This window comes from Sorex araneus, chromosome X (genome assembly GCF_027595985.1).
Source record: "Sorex araneus isolate mSorAra2 chromosome X, mSorAra2.pri, whole genome shotgun sequence".
Classification (NCBI taxonomy): Eukaryota; Metazoa; Chordata; class Mammalia; order Eulipotyphla; family Soricidae; genus Sorex; species Sorex araneus.
Genome location: NC_073313.1, coordinates 166,954,750 through 166,979,096, shown reverse-complemented (window position 1 = coordinate 166,979,096; position 24,347 = coordinate 166,954,750). Strand labels below are relative to the sequence as shown.

The 24,347-nt window shown below is 63.0% G+C and overlaps 2 protein-coding genes across 4 annotated transcripts in view; one reads left to right on the top strand and one right to left on the bottom strand.

The window, feature by feature from the left end:
• Window positions 1–13,550, top strand: part of COLGALT2 (collagen beta(1-O)galactosyltransferase 2) — a 40,297-nt gene extending 26,747 nt beyond the window's left edge. The window contains exons 5-13 of one of the 2 annotated variants that reach the window (XM_055120606.1): window positions 219–423; window positions 3,559–3,678; window positions 5,109–5,185; window positions 7,707–7,813; window positions 8,589–8,721; window positions 9,124–9,251; window positions 9,847–10,053; window positions 11,323–11,558; window positions 12,388–13,550. In XM_055120606.1, coding sequence (XP_054976581.1) covers window positions 219–423; window positions 3,559–3,678; window positions 5,109–5,185; window positions 7,707–7,813; window positions 8,589–8,721; window positions 9,124–9,251; window positions 9,847–10,053; window positions 11,323–11,558; window positions 12,388–12,635 — 1,461 coding nt within the window. In that variant the 3' untranslated portion in view covers window positions 12,636–13,550. The remainder of the gene's footprint in view (window positions 1–218; window positions 424–3,558; window positions 3,679–5,108; window positions 5,186–7,706; window positions 7,814–8,588; window positions 8,722–9,123; window positions 9,252–9,846; window positions 10,054–11,322; window positions 11,559–12,387) is intronic. The other variant, XM_055120607.1, reaches the window with a different exon arrangement.
• Window positions 13,499–24,347, bottom strand: part of RGL1 (ral guanine nucleotide dissociation stimulator like 1) — a 33,722-nt gene continuing 22,873 nt past the window's right edge. Inside the window, exons 7-18 of one of the 2 annotated variants that reach the window (XM_055120605.1) lie at window positions 24,034–24,246; window positions 22,683–22,786; window positions 22,301–22,385; window positions 21,897–21,986; window positions 19,631–19,717; window positions 19,347–19,379; window positions 18,460–18,581; window positions 18,050–18,139; window positions 17,656–17,842; window positions 17,046–17,300; window positions 15,605–15,719; window positions 13,499–14,387 (exon numbers count right to left, since the gene is read on the bottom strand). In XM_055120605.1, the coding sequence (XP_054976580.1) occupies window positions 14,200–14,387; window positions 15,605–15,719; window positions 17,046–17,300; window positions 17,656–17,842; window positions 18,050–18,139; window positions 18,460–18,581; window positions 19,347–19,379; window positions 19,631–19,717; window positions 21,897–21,986; window positions 22,301–22,385; window positions 22,683–22,786; window positions 24,034–24,246 (1,569 nt within the window). In that variant the 3' untranslated portion in view covers window positions 13,499–14,199. Of the gene's footprint in view, window positions 14,388–15,604; window positions 15,720–17,045; window positions 17,301–17,655; window positions 17,843–18,049; window positions 18,140–18,459; window positions 18,582–19,346; window positions 19,380–19,630; window positions 19,718–21,896; window positions 21,987–22,300; window positions 22,386–22,682; window positions 22,787–24,033; window positions 24,250–24,347 lie in introns of both variants that reach the window. The other variant, XM_055120604.1, reaches the window with a different exon arrangement.

Sequence of the window (24,347 nt, the reverse complement as noted above, 5' to 3'; positions counted from 1 at the left end):
GTGGGACCCACAAAGCCAGGATAATAAATAATAATAATTATAATTATAATAATAATAATAATAAAGTCACAGACAGACTCATGTCTAGGCCAAGATGGGGCGGGCACCGAGGCTGCTGACCCCGGCCCACTGCCCCCTGCCCGCCCCCAGCTTCCCTCCTGTTGACCCCGTGGCCCCGCGGCTCCCTCCGGTGCTCACCCCTCCCCCGCCCCGCCCAGGGCTTCTACCAGCGCACGCCCGACTACGTGCCCATCCGGGAGTGGCGGCGCACGGGCTGCTTCCCGGTGCCCATGGTCCACTCCACCTTCCTCGTGGACCTCCGGAAGGAGGCATCCGACCTGCTGGCCTTCTACCCGCCCCACCCCGACTACACCTGGGCCTTCGACGACATCATGGCCTTCGCCTTCTCCAGCCGGCAAGCAGGTAGGCCCCGGCGCCCCGCCTCCGTGGGCCGCGGTCATCGCCCCCCTCCCTCCCTCACCTCCCAGCTGGGCTCCGAGGGGCCCCGGGGCCCCTCGAGGTTTATTCTGAAGAGTGAGAAGCCCCCAGCCCAGCAGCCCCGAGCTGTTACTCTCTGCTGGGAGATGGCCTCTGAAGCTTCTAGAAGTTTCTAGAGGGTTCTAGAAGGTTCTAGGGGTTCTAGAAGGTTCTAGGGGGTTCTAGAAGGTTCTACAAGGTTCTACAAGGTTCTAGAAGGGTTTACTGTGACACACAGATCTGAGGCAATGCTGGTCATGCTCTCTGGATCTCCAGCTCTCCCTATGGCTTCTTCCCTCCCCTCCCTACACTCGTCTGCATCTGTGCATCTCCTCTTCCTTCCAGTCCCTGGTTACGCCCCACCCCTGCACGGTCCCCTGGGCACTTAAGACCACCCCACGAGCCTGAGAGTCTGATTTCCAACGGGACATGTTTATGCTCCCCTTTCCCAGCTGACTTGGCTTTGTGGGGCGGCCAGGGGGTGCCTCATTTAAACCCTATTTAAACTGTATTTGTATTATTGGGTTTTTTTTTGGGGGGGAGGTGCTCTGGGATCACACCTGGCGGTGCTCAGGAGACCCTATAGGATGCCGGGGATTGAACCCGGGCCGGCCGCATGCCAGGCAAACACCCTCCCCGCTGTGCCATCACTCCCATCCCACTGACTGTATTTGTAATCATGAACACAGTCACTAATCGGCATTATTGCAAATACGATCTCGATGATCTCCCCTGTTTATTTGGGGGGGTCCCACCCGGCGATGCTCAGGGCTGACTCCTGGCTCTGCACTCAGGAATCACTCCTGGCGGTGCTCGGGGGAACCCTATGGGATGCTGGGGATCGAACCCGGGTCTGCCGCGTGCCAGGCCAACGCCCTCCCCACTGTGCTCTCACTCCAGCCCCAGAAAGGGCCACAGAGACGCCGTTTCTCTGCTAAGGACAGAGACGGCCTGAACGACGCATTTTCCCGCATCCCTTCCTAAAATTCTCAGCAGGAAGCAGTTCGGTTTGAAGTTCCCCCAAAAAGCACATGGGGCAGGGGCGGGGGTGGGGGGGGCCCTTGGTAAAGGCCAGATCGGGACACGGCTTCCCCCCCCTTCCCCGCCGCCCCTGCGCCCTTGGGCACCAGATCGAGGACAAACAAAAGCGCCTTTTCTTCCCCCGACTCATCTCCACTGATGGCCTGAGACAGCTTTGCCCAGCTTGGCCTGTGAGCGCTCTGGCGGCAGGAAGTGTCGTCTGAGCTCGCAAGGCTGCCCCACGCAGGTAACCGCGCCAGCAGTCGCTAACCGGAGGCTTGGATGCACCGCCCAGGGCTGGCATGCTCAGCCTCAGATACTCAGAAACCTTCGGCACCCGGGACTGTTGGTGGCTGGGTGAATTCATCCCCAGCTGCCTGGCTGGGGGCCACGGTGGAACCTCACGGCACACAGAGACGGTGTCCACTTGTGAAACAGGGACACTGAGTACTGGGGGTGGCCGGCCCCCGGGCGGGGCCAGATTGCGGGTTCCCAGCCGGCTTGAAACACAAGACTGGCTTTTGCATCTCCCTCCAAAGAGAATTTTGTTTTTTTTCTTTTTGGGTCACACCCGACGATGCTCAGGGGTTACTCCTGGCTCATGCACTCAGGAATCACCCCTGGCGGTGCTCAGGGGACCCTATGGGATGCTGGGAATCGAACCCGGGTCGGCCGCGTGCAAGGCAAACGCCCTCCCCGCTGTGTTATTGCTCCGGCCCCCAAAGAGACTTTTGTTTTGGCTCTTTGGGTCCCACCCGGTGATGCTCAGGGCTGACTCCTGGCTCTGCACTCAGGAATCACTCCCTGGCGGTGCTCGGGAGACCCTAGGGGATGCCGGGGATCGAACCCGGGTCAGCCGTGTGTGCAAAGCCAACACCCCCCCCCACACACACACCGTGCTATGGCTCCAGCCCCTCAGGGAAGACTTCGGTGCCTTGTGGTTGGTGCTGAATCTCTGCCTGAGAAGAGAAGAAATGAATTCCAGGCTTGGAGACTCTCCTTCCTGGGTTTCACCTGTGTCGGGGGCAGATGGCTGCCACCTGCTGCTTTCTTTGTTCCTCCCAGCTCAGAATCTGCTTCTCATTTGCTGGCTCTTCCTGCAGGTGCTCCGAATTCCATCCTGTTCTCGGGAAGCCTGACTTCCGTTGGGATGTTTTTTTCCCCTGCCATTTTTTTTTTTTCCTTCTGCGTTAGCTTGGGGCAGGGAGAGGCGTTGTTTTTCAGAAAGAGGAAAGGTATTTCCTCAGCCCCGGGTTTCAGGAACCCCCACCGCTGAGCTTTCCTTTTCAATTAAGGTTCAGACTCAAGGCTCAGAGGCGGGGACCCCCGAGCCGGGCTCTGGTCCCCTTTTTTTAAATTTGTGTTAGTTCCTCTTTTCTGTTTTGGCCGGGGGCACACCCAATGGTGCTCAGGGCTCACTCCTGGCAGTGCTCAGGGTGGGGTGCCCGGATCCAACCTGGGTCGGCCCTTCCCGCTGTGCTGTCACTTCGGTCCCTAAATTTGTTTCACTTTTGTGCCGGGGGTGCGGGGGTCACACCTGCCTGTGCCTGGGGGATTGAGCCTGCTTGGGCTGGAACCTGTCTTCCCACGTGCAAAACCCAACGTGCTCAGCCGTTCCAGCTGTTTCCTGACCCGATCTGGCGCCCTTCTGTAATTTCAATTAGACTTTTGGGGTTTGGGGCCACACCAGCCACGCTCGGGGCTGACCTCAGGCTCTGCACTCAGGGACCACTCTTGGTGGGACCCAGGAGACCGGCAGGGGTGCCAGAGACTGAACCCAGGTCGCCGGGGTGCAAAGCAAGCGCCGTCCCCACTGTCCTATGGGTCTGACCCTCCCTTTTCTAGTGAAGACCCAGCTCTGAGACCTGTGTCCAGCTCTCAGCGTCCAGCACGGGTTCTCTGGATTCTGATTGGCTGTGCGCCTCTCTCGGTTCTTTGGTTTCTGATTGGCTGGCTCTACCCCTCTCTCGGTTCTCTGGTTTCTGATTGGCTGGCTCTGCCCCTCTCTCAGTTTTCTGATTTCTGATTGGTTGTCTCTGCCCCTCTCTTGGTTGGTCCCAGGCATCCAGATGTATCTCTGCAACCAGGAGCATTTCGGCTACTTGCCCATCCCCCTGAAGCCCCACCAGACTCTGCAGGAGGACCTGGACAGCCTCGTCCACATGCGCATAGAAGCCATGAGTGAGTGACCTTTGCCCCTGCTAAGCCAACGCCCTTCTCTTGATCCTGAATGTAGCATAGGAATAGGACAGGACCTTTCCTGGAGAGCTTCCTGCCGCTCCTGGGTGCCCAGGGAAGGTCCTGGCAATTTCCAGGAAAGGAATAGGAAATATTCTGGGAAATTCCAGGAAACAAATAGGAAATACTATGAAAATTGTACTGGAAATTCTCAAGAAATGAGCAGGAGATGCACAAGAAATGTCCTGGAAGTTACCAGGAAATACATGGAAAATATCCTGGAAATTACTAGGAAATACATAGGAAGTACATAAGAAATATAATAATTGCATATTAAATAATAATTGCATATGAAATTCTCAGGAAATACACAGGAAATGCCCTGGAAATTTCCACAAAATATATAGGAAATGTCCGGAAAATTTCCAGGATCTACATAGGCAATATCCTGGAAATTCCCAGGAAATACACAGAAAATGTTCTAGAAATTCCCAGGAAATACACAGGAAGTGTACAGGAAATTCATCAGAAATGAATAGAAAGTGACACAAAATACATAAGCAATGAATTAGGAAATGCTCTGGAAATTCTCATAAGATCCATGGGAAATGTTCTGGAAATTTCCCGGAAATACACGGGAAGTACACAAGACATACAACAAATGCATATGACATGCTCTGGAAATCCATAGGAAATACCCTATGAATATACCCCGTAAACCAAGGCCAGCCTGTGTGTGGAGGAAAGACAGCCCCGCTGTCCGTGTTGGTTCACCACTCCCGGGGGCCGTGGATGGGGGCCAAGACCCGTCTCCGTAGCTCCAAGTGATGAGCTGGACAGAGGCAGGACCGACGCTCCAGGGGTTGGGAACGGTTCGTGCAGCTGATGGTCTCGGGCAGACGCCTGTTGTCTAGGTCAGGAGCTGGGTTCCTGCTGCCCCCCATGGCCCCTTGAGTCTTTGTGAGAACTCGGCCATGTGGCTGGTCGGGGGGCCACCGGGGAGAGTGAGCCCGGGGCCATGCTCGCCCCAGCCCTGAGACCTGACCCCCGTCCTCACATACTGACCCCTAGTCACCCCTGTCCCCCCAACACACACCCGGGTCACTCCCAGGACCACCCCGGGACAGTGGCGCTGAGGGCATACGTTGTAGGTAAACAATGACCGGTTTGGGGGGGTCCCACCCGGTGATGCTCAGGGCTGACTCCCAGCTCTGCACTCAGGAATCACTCCTGGTGGTGCTCGGGGGACCCTATGGGATGCCGGGGATCGAACCCGGGCCGGCCGCGTGCCAGGCCAATGCCCTCCCCGCTGTGCTCTCGCTCCAGCTCTGAGTAGGAGTTTCATGGGTCACAGCCCCCCAGACAAATGCCACATAGCCGGGAAATGGGGCCCCCGGGCCCTGCTCACCTCCTCTCCACCCTCCTGTTCCCAGTCGACCGCCCACCCATGGAGCCCTCCCAGTTCGTGTCGGAGACCCCAAAAAACCCCGACAAGATGGGATTTGACGAGGTAGGAACGTGGGGAGTGTGTGCGTGTGAGGGGGCCGGAGTGTGCGGATGTGTGCTGTGTGTGTATGTATGAGGGTGTGTACATGCGTGTGTCAGTGCTGTGAGTGTGTGTGTGTCTGAGGGAGTTGTGTGTCAGTGTGTATATGAGAGCGTGTCTGAGAGTGTGTGAGTCTATGAGTATGTGTATGAGTGTGTATAAAGGGGAGTGTATGAGTGTGCATGCAACTGTGTGTGATTGTGTAATGTATGAGTGTGTGAATGTGTGTGAATGTGATTGTGTGTGATTGTGTAATTGTATGAGTGTGTGTGAATGTGTGATTGTGTGACTGTATGTATAATTGTATGAGTGTGTGTGGTTGTATGTGTGATCGTGACTGCATATATAACTATGAGCATGTGTGATTGTGTGAGTGTGTGCTTATGTGTGTGATTGTGTGACTATGTTTATAATTGTATATGTGTGGTTGTATGTGTGCATGTATGTGACTGTGCGTGTATAACTATGAGTGTGTGACTGCGTGTGTAATTGTATGAGTGTGTGTGGGGCTGTGTGGTTCTTTGTGTGTGTGGTTGTATGTGTGATTGTGACTGTGCATGTATAGCTGTATGAGTGTGTCTGTGGCTGCGTGGTTCTTTGTGTGTGTGGTTGTATGTGTGATTGTGACTGTGCATGTATGAGTGTATGTATAGCTGTATGAGTGTGTGTGGTTGTGTGTGAGTGTGTGGTTGTGTGTGAGTGTGTGGTTGTGTGTGACTGTGTGTTTATGTGTGTGACTGTGTGTATGTGTGAGTGTGTGGTTGTGTGTTTGTGTGTGTGAGTGTGAGTGTGTAGTTGTGTGTGTGAGTGTGTGAGTGTGGTTGTCTGTGTGTGACCTTGTGGGCTGGCGCTCGGTGCCTAAGGGCTGTGGGGCCGGGATGCCAAGTGCTCCGTCTGGGCGTGAGGTGGAAAGTTCCCGGGAGCGGTGGTGGGCTGTGGGCGGGATGGGAGAGGGACCTGCCGGCGAGGGACGCGGCCCAGAGTGTCAACAGTGCTCGGGACAAACAGGGCTGCGGGCAGGGCTGGCGGCCTCGATGCTCCGTTGTGGGCGCACGAACCGGAGCTGGTCAGACTCCCGTCCCCGCCCAGACTCCAGGGCCAAGCCCGGGCAGATGCAGTACAACAAGACCAGGCTCTTAGCATGAGGAGGATGTAATTGCTTCTGGAACCTTCTGGCAGCTTCCAGAAGCTTCTAGAAGTTTCTAGAAGCTTCTAGTGCAGGGACTGGCTCAGGAAAGCCCTTGGAGACAGAGTCACTGACTGGCCTCTGGGCATTGTCAGCGCAGAGGGTGGAGGCAGAGCTTCCCGGGCTTCCTGGGCCTGGCCAGCTCCTGCCCCCGTGGGTGGCATCTGGGCCAGGTGCCCTGTTTACTGGTCACCGAGTCTGTGTTTTTCCTTCATGGCTCCCGTTTTAATGGCCCTTGTCTGGGCAGACGCTGGGGCGAGGCGGTTACCAAAGTGTTTCCACAGGGCAGGGCCCTGCGTTGGGGGAGGGGTGCGGGCGCAGGTGTGCACCTTTCTTTTCTGTGCTTTGGTTTGGGTTCGAGGTCTCCTGGGGTGACCTGGGCTCTGTCCCCAGCATCCCCTAGGGTCCCCCGAGCACCGCCAGGAGTACTTCCCGAGTGCAGAGTCGGGAGTCAGCCCTGAGCATCGCTGGGCGTCATGTTAAGAGAAATAAGTCAGAGGGCGAAGTATAAAAATGGGTGATTGCACTCGCTCTGCATATAGGACACAACACACTTATGGGAGGTTGCCAAGGGCAGGGGTGAAGGGAAGGGCTGGACCCAAGGGGACCAGGCCTTGGGGTCCCAAGCTTGTTCCCTAAATGACAATCATAGTGGCAAGGATCAATAAGTGGGTCCACGAGACAGAGTTGGGGAAGGCCTTAATTCTGCACCTCCCCACCATCCTCCCTGAGTGGAAACGTCTCTCCCCGCATGCAGTTCCGTCACATCTCTCCCCGCATGCAGTTCCGTCACATCTCTCCCCACATGCAATTCCGTCACATCTGTCCCCACATGCAGTTCCATTGCATCTCTCCCCGCATGCAGTTCTGTCACATCTCTCCCTGCATGCAGTTCCATTGCATCTGTCCCCGCATGCAGTTCCGTTACATCTCTCCCCACACGCAGTTCCATCACATCTGTCTGCACACGCAGTTCCATTACATCTCTCCCCGCATGCAGTTCTGTCACATCTCTCCCCGCATGCAGTTCCGTCACATCTGTCCCCGCATGCAGTTCCGTCGCATCTGTCCCCGCATGCAGTTCCATCACATCTCTCCCTGCATGCAGTTCCATTGCATCTGTCCCCGCATGCAGTTCCGTTACATCTCTCCCCGCATGCAGTTCCGTCACATCTGTCCCCGCATGCAGTTCCGTCACATCTCTCCCTGCATGCAGTTCCGTTACATCTCTCCCCACATGCAGTTCCTTTTCTGGGCCGAGGCTGGGCTCTGCGGGACTACTGCCTCCTTCTGTTCCAGATCTTCATGATCAACCTCAAGCGCAGGAAGGACCGACGGGACCGGATGCTGCGGACGCTGTACGAGCAGGAGATCGCCGTGAAGATTGTGGAGGCCGTGGACGGAAAGTGAGCACTTGGCTGGGCTGGGGGTTGCCGGGAGATTGGGGGTGGGGGACTGCCCTCGGGTGCGTGGTCCAGGGGCCAGAGCTGGTCCTTGGAGCTGTGGGGACACACAGTCTGGCTTGGGGATGGGGCCCACGTCCAGCTTCCTGCGGACCCTGGGCAGAGTCAGCCCTGAGTACCACCAGGTGTGGCCCCTCCAAAGAGCAAGCCCAGAAAATTACTTATTTTTCCTTTTTTAGCTGGGGGCGGGTTGCAGAGATAGGACAGCAGGGAGGGCACTTGCCCTGCACACGGCTGGCTCAGCACCCCTTACAGTTCTCTGACCCCGCCAGGAGTCAGCCCTGAGCACAGAGCCGTGAGTCAGCCCTGAGCACAGAGAAAGGAGTGATTATTGAGCACAGAATGAGGAGTAATAATCCCTGAGCACAGAACCAGGAGTCTTCCCTAAGCACAGAGCCGGGAGTCAGCCCTGAGCACAGAGCCAGGAGTCATCCCTAAGCACAGAGCCGGGAGTGAGCCCTGAGCACAGAGCTGGGAGTGAGCCCTGAGCACAGAGCCGTGAGTCAGCCCTGAGCACAGAGAAAGGAGTGATTATTGAGCACAGAATGAGGAGTAATAATACCTGAGCATAGATCTGGGAGTCAGCCCTGAGCACAGAGCCGGAAGTCAACCCTGAGCACAGAGCCAGGAGTCAGCCCTGAGCACAGAGCTGGGAGTCAGCCCTGAGCACAGAGTCGGGAGTGAGCTCACAGCCGCCCCCTGCCCCCCTACCCGCCAGGGCGCTCAACACGAGTCAGCTGAAGGCGCTGAGCATCGAGATGCTGCCGGGGTACCGGGACCCCTACTCCTCCCGGCCCCTCACGCGGGGGGAGATCGGCTGCTTCCTCAGCCACTACTCCGTGTGGAAGGAGGTGAGGCGTGGGGGGCGGGGGAGGGGCAGCCAGAATGTTCTAGAAGCCCATGCGGGGGGGGGGGGTCAGTGGCGCGTGGGTGGGGGTCGAGGCCCCCCTGGCTGGACCCTCAGTTCTGGTGCAGGCCCGAGAGATTGCCCCGCGGGCTGGTGGGCCTTGGCGTGCGGCTGTGGGGGGCAGCCCTGGAGACCCCCGAGCGGGGCCCAGGGAGGGGTCCCGGCACCCGTGTGGGTGTCTGGAGGGTCACAGGGGGGTCCGGGCGCTGCCCCCTCCCTCCTGCCCCACCCCGACACATTCCCGGGAAACCTGACCCGGGGAACGAGACTCGGGACCCGGTGCTCGGAGCAGCCGGGGCGGAGTTGGGCCGGCACTACCCCCCCCCCCGCTGCCTGCCGTCCACAGGTGCTGGCGCGGGCGCTGCCCCGGAGCCTGGTCATCGAGGACGACGTCCGCTTCGAGCACCAGTTCCGGAGGAAGCTGACGAGGCTCATGGACGATGTGGCGCGGGCGCGGCTGGACTGGGAGCTGATGTGAGTGACCGCGGGGAGGGGCGGGGTGGGGGGGGTCAGCCCGGGCACCAGGGCCCTCGTCTCCGGTGGCCTGTCCTCCCGCGGCTGCCCTGCCCAATGCTTGAGCACAGGACGAGGAGTAATAATCCCTGAACACCGATCCAGGAGTAAACCCTGAGCACAGAGCTAGGAGTAATCCCTAAGTACAGAGCCAGGAGCCAGCCCTGAGCACAGAGCCTGGAGTAATCCCTAAGTACAGAGCCAGGAGCCAGCCCTGAGCACAGAGCCGGGAGTTAGCCCTGAGTACAGAGCCAGAAGTGAGCCCTGAGCACAGAGCTGGGAGTCAGCCCTGAGCACTGCCAGGAGTCAGCCCTGAGCACAGAGCCGGGAGTCAGCCCCGAGCACAGAGCTGGGAGTCAGCCCTGAGCACAGAGCTGGGAGTCAGCCCTGAGCACTGGGTCGGGAATCAGCCCTGAGCACAGAGCCAGGAGTCAGCCCTCGGGAGGGAGGCAGCGTTACGGGCAGGAAGTGGCCACCCCCCAGTACCACGTGCAGTGGGGGGCCGGCACCTCGGCCCCGGGTCCCGGCGGCTCACCTGGCGCCCGGCTGCCCTCAGCTACGTCGGCCGGAAGCGCATGCAGACGGAGCGGCCCGAGGCGGCGGTGCCCGCAGTGCCCGGGCTGGTGGAGGCTGGCTACTCCTACTGGACGCTGGGCTACGCCCTGTCCCTGGCCGGCGCCCGCAAGCTGGTGGCCGCGGAGCCCTTCGGGAAGATGCTGCCCGTGGACGAGTTTCTCCCGGTCATGTACGACAAGCACCCTGTGTGAGTCCGCGCCGGGTCTGCCCGCCCGGGGTCTCGCCCGTGCCCTGGGGTCTCTCCCCGCCCTCCCGGGGTCTCACCGTCCCCCGGGGTCTCTCCCCCGCCCTCCCGGGGTCTCACCGTCCCCCAGGAGGGGGCCCCAGGTGTGGGACTCGAGTGGTCCCCGGCCTCCTGGGAATCCCTGGCCCAGACAGCCGCCCCCCGGGGTCCCGTCGGAGGCGCCGGACAGCGTTCACGGGTCAGGATGTGAGGGGTGGAGTCAGCCCCATCCCTGTCTGCCTCGGACCCTGGTCTCTCTCCCCACTGGGACCCCCCAGCCCCGTGTCCACTCCTGGCACCTCCTGGCACTCTGCTGACCAAACCCTCGCCCCTGTGTCCAGTTCCCACAGGCTAGAGTAAGAGACGGAGGGGGTCAGGGATGTGCACGCATGTGTGCAGGTGGACACCTATGAGCACACGTGTGTGCACGCACCCATACATGTGTATGTCTATGGTGTGGGTGTATATGTGTGCGTGTGTGTGTGCGTGGGTGCATGCATGTGCATTGGTGTGCATGAATTTGTGTAACACGCATGTATGTGTGTGCACATTTACATGCCTACTTGTAGGTGTGCAGTTACGTGTGCATGTGTGTGTATATGTGTGTGCGCGCACGTCTGTAATTTGTTGCCAGAAAGACCACACCTGGCAGAGGTCAGAGGCCATGTGGGATGGGCGTCAAACCCGGGCCCCCACACCTGCAAGGCCTGTGCACTGCCCACTGGGCCACATTCCCAACCCCCAGAGCTTTTAAACTCCTGCGTCCAGACACGGCCGCACCCTGGTTCGCTGTGTGCTTGTGAGAGGATCTGGAAGCTTCTGGAGAAACTCTGCGTGTCCACAAAGCCCCTCCGGGGGGGCCAGAGTGACAGGAGATCAGGGAGGGCATTGGCCTGGCACGCGGCCGACCCGGGTTCGATCCCCGGCATCCCCGAGCACCGCCAGGAGTGATTCCTGAGTGCAGAGCCGGGAGTCAGCCCTGAGCATTGCCGGGTGGGACCCAAAAGCAATAAATTAATTAATTAATTAATTAATTAAAGCCCCCATGGGCTGCCCTTGGCGGTGACCCCAGGCCCAGGGCTGACCCCCGACCCGGCAAATCACAGTCCTGACCCCAGATCGGACGAGGGGCTCTGGGTCTGGCCCCCGCCGCCCCCCGGGGGCCCCAGACTTCGCCGGGCCTCACCACGGCAGGGCCGGGCGCCGGGTTCTAGAAGCTTCCGTTCCCCACAGAGCGGAGTACAAGGCGCACTACCAGCGGCGGGACCTGCGGGCCTTCTCGGCGGAGCCGCTGCTCATCTACCCGACGCACTACACGGGCCAGCCCGGCTACCTCAGCGACACGGAGACGTCCACCATCTGGGACAATGAGACGGCTGCCACCGACTGGGACCGCGGCCACGCCTGGAAGGGCCGCCTGCGGGGCACCGCCAAGAACACAGAGGCCCTGCGGCCCGACACGGCCCGAGGCGAGCTCTGAGGCCCGGCCAACGCTGCCCTGCCGAGTCCCACATCCCCCACCGGCTGCTGAGGTGCTCCCGGCACAGTGCTCGGGGACGGAGCCGGGCCTCTTGCGTGGCGGCCTGTGCTCAGGTCGTGCTCTGCAGGGAGCGTGACCGCAGCTGTGCCTCCTCCCTCGGGCAGGCCAAGACCCGCCCCCCAGAGCTGGGTCAGGCCCTGGACCAGCCACACTGGGCAGGCTGAGGGACGATGGGGTCATCCGAGACCAAGTCCACCTGCTGCCCGGGAGAGGCCCCCGCTGCCCGTGCCCAGGGGGCTCTGTTCATGAAGCTGACACTGAGGGGCCAGGCGGGGGCCGTCCTGGCCCAGCCACTGCCCCAGCGCCCACCCCCGGGCTGCAGAGTCCCTGTCCGACTGTTTGGCCCGGCTCTGAGCACTGTAAGAGAAGCTGGGCAGGAGAGTCACGGCCTGGCTCTCAGGGGCCTCCAGAAACGCCCTGAGGTTCCACCCCCGGCCCCCCAGCAAACCTGGACCTCCCACCCAACCATGACCCCACCCTGACCCTGACCCATCCTGACCTTGACCTCCCAGATCCCGACCTTGACCCCCCAGTCTGACCTTGAGCTTGTTGGTGACCATTCCTGCTACTAGCCCCTGGACTGGCTCCCTGGGAGGAGGCGGCAGGGTCCCAGGCCGACTGCATAGACAAGACCAGGGTCACTCCTGCCTTTCTAGAACCTTCCGCCCCACGTGTGGGACGGGACGGCTCTCGCTGGGGGAGGAAGCGGGGCCTGGTGTGGTTTGTTTGGGGGTAACCCCCCCGTTCCCTGTCAGCAGGTCTGATGGGCACCCAGAGGCGGTTCTGTGAGGCCTCGGCCCCGGTCCAAAGTCCAGAACCTTCCAGAACCGAGAGGGGCTGCTGTGGAAACGCTGGCCTGGCGCCCCCTGCTGGTCGGGGAGGGCAGCGCCCCTGGCTGGACCCTGCACACAGACTTGAAAAGCCGCCCCTTCGCCTGCCACCCTTCGCTGGGTGGCACAGTGGGGGCATCTCTGCTGGACATATGGCCGGCCTGGGCAGCGCCTGAGCCGTGGAGTGGACAGAGCAAACCCTTAGGAGAGGCGAGCAGCTCAGAAAACGCAGGGCGTCTCGCCGGAGCGCACTCTGCTAGACAGCGCGTGTAACTGCACCCTAGTTCCCCCAGGGTTGCAGCGTGTGCCTGTGCCGGAGCGCCGTCTGCTGTACAGCGCGTGTAACTGCACCCTAGTTCCCCCAGGGTTGCAGCGTGTGCCTGTGCCGGTGCTCCCTCTGCTGGACAGCGCGTGTAACTGCACCCTGGTTCCCCCAGGGGTGACACGCGTGTGCCTGTGCCGGAGCTCCCTCTGCTGGACAGCGCGTGTAACTGCACTCTAGTTCCCCCAGGGGTGCCGCGTGTGCCTGTGCCAGAGCTCCCTCTGCTGGACAGCGCGTGTAACTGCACCCTGGTTCCCCCAGGGGTGACACGCGTGTGCCTGTGCTGGAGCTCCCTCTGCTGGACAGCGCGTGTAACTGCACTCTAGTTCCCCCAGGGGTGCCGCGTGTGCCTGTGCCGGAGCGCCCTCTGCGGGACAGCGCGTGTAACTGCACTCTAGTTCCCCAGGGGCGACTCCTGTACCTGCGCCGGAGCTCCCTCTGCTGGACAACGCATGTAACTGCCCCTTAGTTCCCCAGGGAAGACTACTATACCTGCGTCGGAGCTCCCTCTGCTGGACAATACGTGTGCCTGCACCCTAATTCCCCCAGGGGCGACTCCTGTACCTGCGCTGGAGCTCCCTCTGCTGGACAACGCGTGTGCCTGCACCCTAGCTCGGGGCAAAGATTAAAATGTCAGCTCAAGGCTTTGGTAGTTTATGTTTGTCCAACCAGGAGGGTTCATGCACGGGGCTGGGGGGTGGCTCAACCATACCCTGCTTCCGTAGCCTCAGTCCTCTTTATTTTTGGAATAAAAACTGGTACTTTGAGATTCTTTTTTTTTTTCATAAAAAGGACAAATTCGGAAAGTGCTTCTTCCCCGGGTTTGGGCCCCACATATGGCTTTGAGGTGGCGCCCGCACGGCTGGGGCTGGAACCCGGACAGAGACGGGGCATGGGGCACCCGGGGAGGCCCTCCAGGAACGCTGGGTGGGGGGTGCCAGCGTGCGGCTGGGGGCTCTGTCCAGGGAAGCCGTGGGGCGCGGATCCCAGGATGCAGGTGCCGGCGTCCAGAAGCCTCGGCCTCGCCTCCTCGCCCGGCAGTGCCGTTTCTCGATTCCCGGGCGTGTGTCTGGGGGGCTTTGCTGCTGCCTGGGTGACCCGGTCCCGAGCGCTCAGCCGGGCCCCGGCTCCTCTCCACCCTGGGAGTGGGGGCACAGAGAGCAGGAGGCGTGGGCTCATCCAAACCCTTCCCAAGTGGTCCTTCATGCTGCCCAGCAGTCACCTCTGCGGCCCTGATGGCCCCCGCACCCGCGGGTTCTGTGCAAAGTGGGTTTGCCCCGTGGCCCAGGCAGTCTCCTGTTCCTTGGGGGCCTTCCCCGTCCACGCGGCCGGAGCCAGGGGTGTCTCCTTCTGCTCTGGCTTCCAGCGGGTCTTGGCAGGGCCGCGGGGGCCGGTGCAGTCTGGGGTGTCCAGGGTGCTCACAGAGTGATCTTACTGTGCCGCTGGGCCCAGCAGCCCCGCCTGGACGTCCTGGGGAGGGTCAGGCTCGTTCGGTTCCGCAACTTCACCTGCTCCTCAGGCACCAATTTCTTGCGCAGGATGAAGTCAAAGTTAACTTGGCTGTTCATGGCGTAGAAGACGTTGGCCGAGTCGGGGATCACCAGCTCTGAGGGAGAGAGCGGGGGGCCAGCAGTCAGTACCCAGCTGAGGATCAGCCACACCCTTCTTGTATCTAAAAGGGGAACTGAGTCCGCCGAGGCACTCCCAGCCTCCACTTCCAAACGCCCCACCAAAGCAAAGCACAAAGAGTAAGTCAGACTTGAACCCAGAGGCTCAGAGAGGATGCAATGAGCAGGCAGACGGGAACCCATTTCATCCCTGACAGTACATGGGAGCACATGCCCCCCTGCTGTATGCCATTCACCACTGTGTCCACACGACGGCGCCCATGAGAGCTCCCCACCTCCCTGCTGTGTGCAGTTCACCACTGTGTCCACACGAGGGAGCCAGTGAGTCAACCACCTCCCTGCTGTTTAATTCACCTCTGCCCCACACGAGGGTGCCAAGAGCTCCCCACCTCCTGGCTGTGTGCAGTTCACCACTGTGTCCACACGAGGGCGCCCCTGAGAGCTCCCTGCTGTGTGCAATTCACCACTGTGTCCACACGAGGGCGCCAGTGAGTCAACCACCTCCCTGCTGTTTAATTCACCTCTGCCCCAAAGGTGCAATTCACCACCCTTGTGGTGAATTGGAGCTCCTCACCTATCTGCTGTGTGCAGTTCACCACTGTGCCCACATGAGGGCGCCTGTGAGAGTTCCCCACCTTTCTGCTGTAATACACCTCTGCTCCCACTCAAGCGGGCCCTAAGAGCTCCCAATCACCCTGCTATGTGCAATTCACCACTGTGCCCACACGAGGGCGCTTGTGAGAGCCTCCCGCCTTCCTGCCATGTGCAGTTCAGCTCTGCCCCCACTCAGGAGCGCGGGTGCGAGGCTGTCCCAGCCAGACCCTCCTTCCCAAGGGCTCAGGACAGAGCCGCCCTTTTCTCTTCCCTTTTTCTGTTTTTCCCTTTTGTGCTCTGGACTGGGAGTGCCGGGCAGTGCTCGGGGAGCACGGGGCGCTGGGAGGGCAGCCAGCCCCCTGCGTGCAGGCCGGTGCCCGCTCCATCTCCCGCCCACTCTGTGCTTCCGTTAATCCCTGCGAGCATCCCCGGGGGGGCCCCCGGCCAGGCTGGCCGAGAAGACGGTCCCCAGCACCCCGCCCCCGCCCAGGAGACCCTCGGACGGGGAAGAACTTGGTCCACATGGCGGGAGACGCCCCCATCGGACAGGGACGCCCGCAAACCCAGCCCCAAGGCTGGCTGAGGCGGGGCCCCGGGGCACCTTTGTCGCCGGAGATGACCTGCACCAGCTCGTAGTCCTCGGCGGGGTCGGCGTCCAGGCTGTGCTTGGCCATGGCCCGCTGGATCACCGTGGGGGTCTTGTCCTGGCTCGTCAGCTGGGGGGGAGGGAGCCTCAGAGACCCGCTGGCCAGAGACAGCAGCAGCGGCCAACGGGGGGGCAGAGGGCGGGGCATGTGCTCACACACGGGCACGCGTGGACACGCAGAGACATGCACACGGGCACAGGTGGACATGCAGGGGGATATACAGACACGCACAGACATGGATGGACACAGGCACATGAGGACACGTGGATGCAGACATTTGAACATGGTGGACATGGTCATGTGGACACACAGATAAACACGGGCACACACAGACACAAATACACATGGACACAGACACATGAGCACACACACAGATATACATGGACAGACACGGATACACATGAGCACACACACACATGGACACACAGGCACACAGATACACGAATACACATGGCACACATAGACACGAATATACGTGGACACACACACAGATACATGGACACACACGGGCACACAGAGACACATACACATGAGCAGACACACGGATATACACGGACACACAGTCACGGATACACACAGGCACACACAGACACACGGATACACACGAGCACACACACACAGATACACACGGGCACACACAGACACACAGATACACACGGGCACACACAGACACACAGATACACACGGGTACACACAGACACACAGATACACACGGGCACACACAGACACTGGCTGCAGGTGACAAAGGGACGGGTGGGCCCTGGGGGCTGAGGGGAGGAGGAGCCCGACCCTGTCCTCCAGGTGAGAGAGCGAGGGACCCACGGGAGCCAGAGGGTCTGGGGTGCCAGGCCTCGAACATCGGGGCCTCAAGCCGCAAGGCCGTGCTCAAGGCTGTCCCTGTGGGGGCAGGGCCGTGCGTGGGGCCGTGTGTGGGGCCATGCCCAGGCCATGTGCGGGGCCATGTCTGGGGCTGTGTGCGGGGCTGTGTTCAGGCTGTGTCTAGGTCATGTGCGGGGCCATGTGTGGGGCCATGTCTGGGCCGTGTCCAGGCCGTGTCCGGGCCGTGTGGGGCCGTGTGCGGGGTGTGTCCAGGCTGTGTGCGGGCCGTGTGGGGCCGTGTGGGGGCGTGTCCGGGCCGTGTGGGGCCGTGTGCATATGCGGGGCATGTCCGGGCCGTGTGGGGCCGTGTCCGAGCCGTGTGCGGGGCGTGTCCAGGCTGCGTGCGGGCCGTGTGCGGGGCCGCGTGGGGCCATGTGCGGGGCGTGTCCAGGCCGTGTCCGGGGCGTGTGGGGCCGTGTGGGGCCGTGTGCGGGGCCGTGTCCGGGCCGTGCGGGGCCATGTGGGGCCGTGTGGGGCCATGTGGGGCCGTGCGGGGCCGTGTGCGGGCGGGCTCACCAGGATGCTCTTGTACATGTTCCCGTTGCTGTCCTCCAGGCTGATGCGGATGACGCAGCTGTCCTCGCTCTGCTGGTTGTAGGCTGGGGGCAGCCCAGCCGATGCGATGGATGCCACCGACACGGAGCGCTTGCGGGCCCGGGGGTCGCCGGGGCCGGCGGGCGGCGAGGCGAGCGGCTGGGCGGAGGAGGACATCCCTGAGGAGGCCGTGTCCATGGAGTGCAGGGAGGAGCAGGAGGACGAGGACTCGGAGAGCTGCGGGCGGGGCGGGGCCCACACTCAGCCCGGCGCGGCCAGCAGGGGGCAGCACCGCAGCGGAGGCGGGTCTGTGTGGGGTCAAGGCCCCGGGGCTGGGGGGGCTGAGCCCGGTGAGCACCGCCTGACCCCCGACCCCCGACCCAGGGGGCTTCACGGCAGGCGGGTCTAAGGCTCCGGCTTGGTAGCTAAATCCCGGCAGGCTTCCTGGGGGTGGCGGCCACTTCCTACTGCGTCTGGGCGGGGCCGGGCGTGACCCTCTCACCAGTGGGTGCCACCGGCTCCCCGAGCCTGAACGGCTAGAGACCCCCCCCCAGAGGTGCCGGGCCCAGCGGGGCAACCCCCCCTGCCTCACCTTCTTCTGGGGCTCATCGGGCGTGTGCAGGGCTGGGAAGCTGCCCTCCTCGGGCTCCGAGGGGTTGGACTCACAGGAGGACACGCTGACCGAGTCCATGCTCTCGCCCGAGCTCCCGCTGGCCGCAGACTTGGGGGGCTCCTTGCCGGGGGTGCTGCCCGCCAGGAGGTCCGAGCCCAGGAAGAGCCTGAGGGGCGGGGGCGGGGCAGGGGGTGAGCCGACGGGGGGGGGGGGGGGGGGGGGGGCGCTGTCCTGCTCGGGGCTCGAACCCCGGACACCAGGGACCCGCCCCGGGGCTATTCCTCAACCCGCGCTGCCCCGGGGGTGACACGGGGGGCTGCCCTGCCCCCCCGCCGGGCCCTCGGGGGGCCACAGAGACGCCCCCGGCACTCACAGGCTCAGCCGCTTCACCATGCTCTTGCGGGGCTTGGGTGACGTGGCACTGGCGTCAGCCGCCGCCTCGATCTCGCAGGACAGCGTGTAGCTGGGGAGGGGGTACGCATGAGGCCGTGCCAAGGCCCAGGGGCCACGGGGCCTGTGGGCACCACCCGGTGCCCCCTCCCTGACCCCCGAACCCCAACAAGGGGCTCCGTGTTCAAGGCTGGGAAGATGAATGAGGGATAGGCAAGAACGGGGGATGAAGTTGTGACTCGGGGCTGACTCCTGGAACAGTGCTCATGGCGGACTCCTGGCTAAGTGCTCAGAACAGCCGCTGGGAACCACACTCGAATGAACAGTGCTCAGGCTGACTCCTGTAACCGTGCCTTCTGTTGACTCCTAGAGCAGTGCTCAGGGCTGACTCACCTCTCCTCCTCGGTCAGGAGCTGCTGCCTGTGGAACCAGTGGAGGAAGCGCGGATCCGGGGCCATGCAGTAGCTGTTGCAGGCCGACTGCAGGAGCTTGATCTGGGCGATCACCTCGAACTCCTGCAGGGCCCCGAGAGGGTGGGCGGCGTGAGCACTCGACCCCCGGCCCGGGGCAAGCACACCAGGGGAGGGGGGAGCCCCGCACTCCAGCACATGCCGGCCACAAAGCTGATGCCCGTTCTACTCGGGGAGGGCAGTGCAGCACCCAGGGCAGTGCTCAGTGCTGACTCCTCAACAGTGCTCATGACTGACTCCTAGGAGAGTGCTCAGTACAGATCCTCATATGGTGCTCACAACTGACTCCCCTCTCTCCCTCCCTCTCTCTCCCCCTCCCTCTCTCTCTGTGTTTACAGACATAAAACAGTCTCCCTTGTCCTCTCCCTGGTCTCAGCCTGCCGGTCTGAGGGAGGAGGCCCACGGACGGGGCTCCACGAGGGAGGTGGCCACCCCAGCAGCCTGACCTGTCCGGCCGGGCCCCCGGGGTCAGCCCGGGCCACCCCAGGAAGCTCCGGCTGCAACAGCAACTTCCTTCCGGAAGCTTCTCTGACCCACAGGCCGGGCACGGACGCCCTTAGGGCCTCCTGTGCCTGCGGACAGTGACGCAGGGGCGGGGGGGGGGGGGGGACGTCCTGCTGTCCCCCCAAGGCTGCCCCGAGATCCCCCCAGTCGGGACCCCCCAACCCCCACTTCTCCTGTCCTGTTCAAAGCCCCACCGAGGCGGGGGTTCAACTCTGCCACACGGACCCTCCCCGCCCACATGCCCCCTCGGGGTCCCCGGGGAAGCCCCGCCCACGAGAGACCCCCAGCCCAGTGCCCCCCACTCACCCGTCTCCGCTTCTCGAAGTTGATCAGCCCGCCCTGGGGGGAGGGGAAGCCACGCGTGAGGCCCCGCCCGGACTCCACCCCCGACCCCACTGCCCAGCTCCACCCAGAGGGGAGCGGCTTCCGGAACGTTCCGCGGTGTCTCCTCAGCCCCTGGCTCCGTGGCCGCCCCCAGGACTCCTGGGGATGAGGCTGGGCCCCTGGGGCAGGCGAGACCCAGGAAACGGGGGGCCCGGGGGCCCGGGGGCAGCCCGCCCCCCCGCCCCTCCCCCACCCGCCCGCCTCACCTCCACATAGTCCTGCAGGGCCGTGTCCAGCATGGTGAGGTCGGTGAGGAAGGTGCCCAGGTAGGGGACGGTCCCCTGCATCACGCCCTGCGGGGACACAGTGTGGCCGTGTTGGGGTCCGGGCTCAGGCGTCGTGCCCCGCCCCCCCCACGGCGGAGGGTCCCGAGGCCCCTAAAAGACCATCTCGATTCCCCCAGGGCGGCCCAGGGGGGCCCCGTCGGTCTCGGGCTGGGCAGGAGGGGCTGGGCTGGGCGGGCGCAGAGCTCAGGGGCTGGGCAGCAGCGGCCGGGGGCTGGAGGGGCCCGGGAGACCCTCAGGTCTCGGGACAGATTCCCCGGGAAACGCATCCCCAGGCGCTAAGCTCTGAGCCCTCGGCCCTGGACTCTGTCAGACACCCGAGACCCCGGGAACTCGGGGCCCAGGGCTGGGCCCAGACACGCTCGCTGGCCCCGGGGCCCATTCCGGCACCACACACACTCACACACACACACACACACACAGAGACACAGACACACACAGACACACACTACACACACACAGACACACACACACCACACACACAGACACACACAGACACACCACACACACAGAGACACAGATACACACATACACAGACACGTACACAGAGAGATACACACATACACACAGACACACACAGACACATACACAGACACACACACACAAGCGGAAAGGCCCAGGGGCGTGGGCGGCCTGCCCGGAGCAGAGGAGCTTCCGGGAGCCAGGCCCAGTGCTCGCCGCCTCTGAGCGCAGGGACCAGGAAATTCTGTTCCTGGAGCTGTTCCCTCACAGGCCTGGGGTCGGGCCCGGCAGCACCGTGAAGCCGCTTGCCGGGTCCAAGAGGGGCTGAAAGCAGGTTCCACCGGCTACGGGGGCGGGAAGGCCCAGGGGGTCGGCGGCTGCTGAGGCTGGAGCGTCCGTCACCCCGCACGGGCCCCAGGGTGCAGGGTCCAGGGGAAGAGACAGATGCCCCCAACACCCTGAGATGCCCCAGATGCCCGCAGAGACCCCCAGATGCCCCAGAGACCCCCAGACGCCCCCCGGAGACCCCAGACACCTGCAGAGACCCCCAGACGCCTGTGGAGACCCCCAGACGCCCGCGGAGACCCCCAGACGCCCTCCGAGACCCCCAGACGCCCTCAGAGACCTCCAGACACCCCAGAGACCCCCAGACGCCCGCGGAGACCCCAGACACCCTCCAAGACCCCCAGAGGCCCGCAGAGACCTCCAGACGCCCTCGGAGACCCCCAGACGCCCTCGGAGACCCCCAGACGCCCTCAGAGACCCCCAGAGGTCCTCTGAGACCCCCAGATGCCTGCAGAGACCCCCAGACGCCCTCCGAGACCCCCAGAGGCCCGCAGAGACCTCCAGACGCCCGCGGAGACCCCCAGACGCCCTCAGAGACCCCCAGACGCCCTCAGAGACCTCCAGACACCCCAGAGACCCCCAGACGCCCTCGGAGACCCCCAGAGGTCCTCTGAGACCCCCAGATGCCTGCGGAGACCCCCAGACGCCCTCCGAGACCCCCAGAGGCCCGCAGAGACCTCCAGACGCCCGCGGAGACCCCCAGACGCCCTCAGAAACCCCCAGACGCCCTCAGAGACCTCCAGACACCCCAGAGACCCCCAGACGCCCTCGGAGACCCCCAGAGGTCCTCTGAGACCCCCAGATGCCTGCGGAGACCCCCAGACGCCCTCCGAGACCCCCAGAGGCCCGCAGAGACCTCCAGACGCCCGCGGAGACCCCCAGACGCCCTCAGAGACCCCCAGACGCCCTCAGAGACCTCCAGACACCCCAGAGACCCCCAGACGCCCTCGGAGACCCCCAGAGGTCCTCTGAGACCCCCAGACGCCTGCGGAGACCCCCAGACGCCCTCCGAGACCCCCAGAGGCCCGCAGAGACCTCCAGACGCCCTCTGAGACCCCCAGATGCCCGCGGAGACCCCCAGACGCCCTCCGAGACCCCCAGACGCCCTCTGAGACCCCCAGATGCCCACGGAGACCCCCAGATGCCCACAGAGACCCCCAGACGCCCATAGAGACCCCCAGACGCCCTCTGAGACCCCCAGACACCCTCAGAGACCCCCAGACGCCTGCAGAGACCCCCAGACACCCTCAGAGACCCCCAGACGCCTGAAGAAACCCCCAGACGCCCTCAGAGACCCCCAGATGCCCTCCGAGACCCCCAGACGCCCCCCAGAGACCCCCAGACGCCCCCTGGAGACCTCCGGCCCGCCGCCAGGGCCCACCATGTCCTTCTGGAGCTGCAGCCGCCGCTGTGTGCGCTTCTGGTTCTCCTTCACGTTGCTGCCCAGGTTGGCGAACTTGGACGTTCCCTCCTGCGAGATGGGGCAGGGGTGAGGGGTGAGGGCATGGCCGGGAGGGCCCCCAGGCCCGGGGGCAGATCTGGGGCCTCTAGCGGGGGTCTCTGAGCCGCCAGCAGCCCCGGGGGAGGGGGGGAGGGAGGGGGGAGGGAAGAGGGAGGGAGGGAGTGGGAGGGAGGGAGGGAGGGAGGGAGGGGGGAGACAGGGGGAGGGGGGAGGGGGAGACAGGGGGAGGGAGGGAGGGAGGGGGGAGAGAGGGAGGGGGAGAAAGGAAGGAGGGAGGGGGTCCGCCCAGCCGCGTCACCCCCCGCGGGCCCCCCAGGCCCCACTTTCATGAGCAGCTCCCGGCTGGTCAGGTGGTTGTCGTGGTCCGAGAAGATGTCGGACAGTTCCTCGAACATCAGCATCTGGTCCCTGGATGGGGGTGGGGAGAGGGGCGGGGCTGCAGGTCACACTGCCCGGCCGGGAGCCCTGAGGCCAGCCCCGCCCCAGGGCCCAGGCGGGACCCCAACACCTCCCCCTGGGCTGACTCCTGGCTCTGTGCTCAGGAATCACTCCTGGCAGTGCTCGGGGGGGCCCTAGGGGGTGCCGGGATTCGAACCCGGGCAGCGCCCTCCCCGCCGTGCTCTCCCTCCGGCCCCTTGTTCCGTCTTTGGCGGCTGCTCGGTCCCAGGTCTGAGTGGGGGCCACGGGCCGGGGTCTCGGACTCACTTGGGCACGGCCGCCCAGGTCCTCTTGAGCCGGTAGATGGGGTTGGACTGCAGGGCCGAGACGATGGCCCGCAGCGACGAGAAGTTCTTCAGCACCCGGCACTCCTGCGGGCACAGGGCGGGGTCTGGGGGCGCCGCTGGACCCCGGCCCACCCCCACCTTCCGGCCAGTCCCCGGGGCGAGGGGGCGAGGGGGCGAGAGGGACCCCAGGGCGGCCCCAGGGCCTTGGAGCTCCCGGCCAAGAGGGATGGGCCGGGGGCACATTCTCCAGAAGGGTCCGGAAGCTTCCAGAGGCTCCGAACAAGCCAGGCTCAGACACGCGGCACTTCTGAGGGGCTGGATATTCGGGGGGATGGGGGCTCCCAGGAACCATCGGCTGCAGCGGCCTGAGGGGGACCCCGGGGCGGCGTCTGCACAGCCCCCTCGAGAGGGCTGGCTAGTGGCCACTTCCGGTCGGGTCCCTGACACCTCACGGGGCCCCCAAGCACTGTCGGTGCAGAGCCAGGAGCAGCCCCCGAGGTCCCCCAACAAGGGGGAAACGCCCCCCAGGGAGAAGGGAGACGCCCATCTCCCTCGGCACCCCGGACACCAACCATGCCGGACCCAACGCAGAGGCAAACGCTTTACAGAAAGGTTGTAAATGAGAGCCAGAGAGAGAGAGAGACACGGAGGGAGGGAGAGCGAGTGTGTGAGGGAGAGAGAGAGAGGGAGAGAGGGAGAGAGGGAGGGAGGCGGGAGAGAGGGAGAGGGAGGGAGAGAAACTGGAAAAAAAGGGAGATGAAAACAGAGACAGGCGTATATGAGATGATATGTGTAAGTGTGTGTGTGTGACAGTGTATGAGTGTGTGTGTATGTGTGTATGTGTGTGTATGTGTGTATGTGTGTGTAGTGTGCGTATGTATGTGTGTATGTGTGTGTATGTGTATGTGTGTGTACGTATGTGTGTATGTGTGTATGTATGTATGTATGTGTGTATGCATGTATGTATGTGTATGTATGTATGTGTATGTGTGTATGTGTGTGTCTGTGTGTATGTGTATGTGTGCATATGTATGTGTGTATGTGTGTGTCTGTGTATATGTGTATGTGTGCATATGTGTGTAGTGTGCGTATGTGTGTATGTGTGTATATGTGTGTATGTGTGTGTGTCTGTGTGTATGTGTGTATGTGTATGTGTGTATATGTGTGTATGTGTGTATATGTGTGTATGAGTGTGTGTGAGTGTGTGTGTGTGTCTGTGTGTGTGTGAGCAGGATGCCGGCCCGGCAGGAAGGAGGCATGAGGGGGAAAGAGGAAGGACGGTCCCCGGCCACGGTGCAGGGCCCCCCCCCCGTGACCCGCCCGGCACGCACGTGGGCAATGTTGATCCACTTCTCGATGAGGCGGGCGCGCTGCGGGGGCCTCAGCTCTCGGGCGCCCAGCGTGGTGCTGACCACGCACTGGGTGAGGGCGTTGAACTGGGCGATGGTGGCGCGGATGGTGGGTGCCAGGTGCCGGTTCTCCTTCCGGTCCCGCCGCGACCACACGCAGCCCAGGCAGTGGTGGGGCACGACCTTCCGGAACAGCTGCTGCAGAGAGAGCAGGGGGAGTCCCCGGGCCTTGCCCACTCCACGGCGACTCCCGGGGCCCGATGGGGGCGGGAAGGGGCACGGAGGGCGGCCTGGGG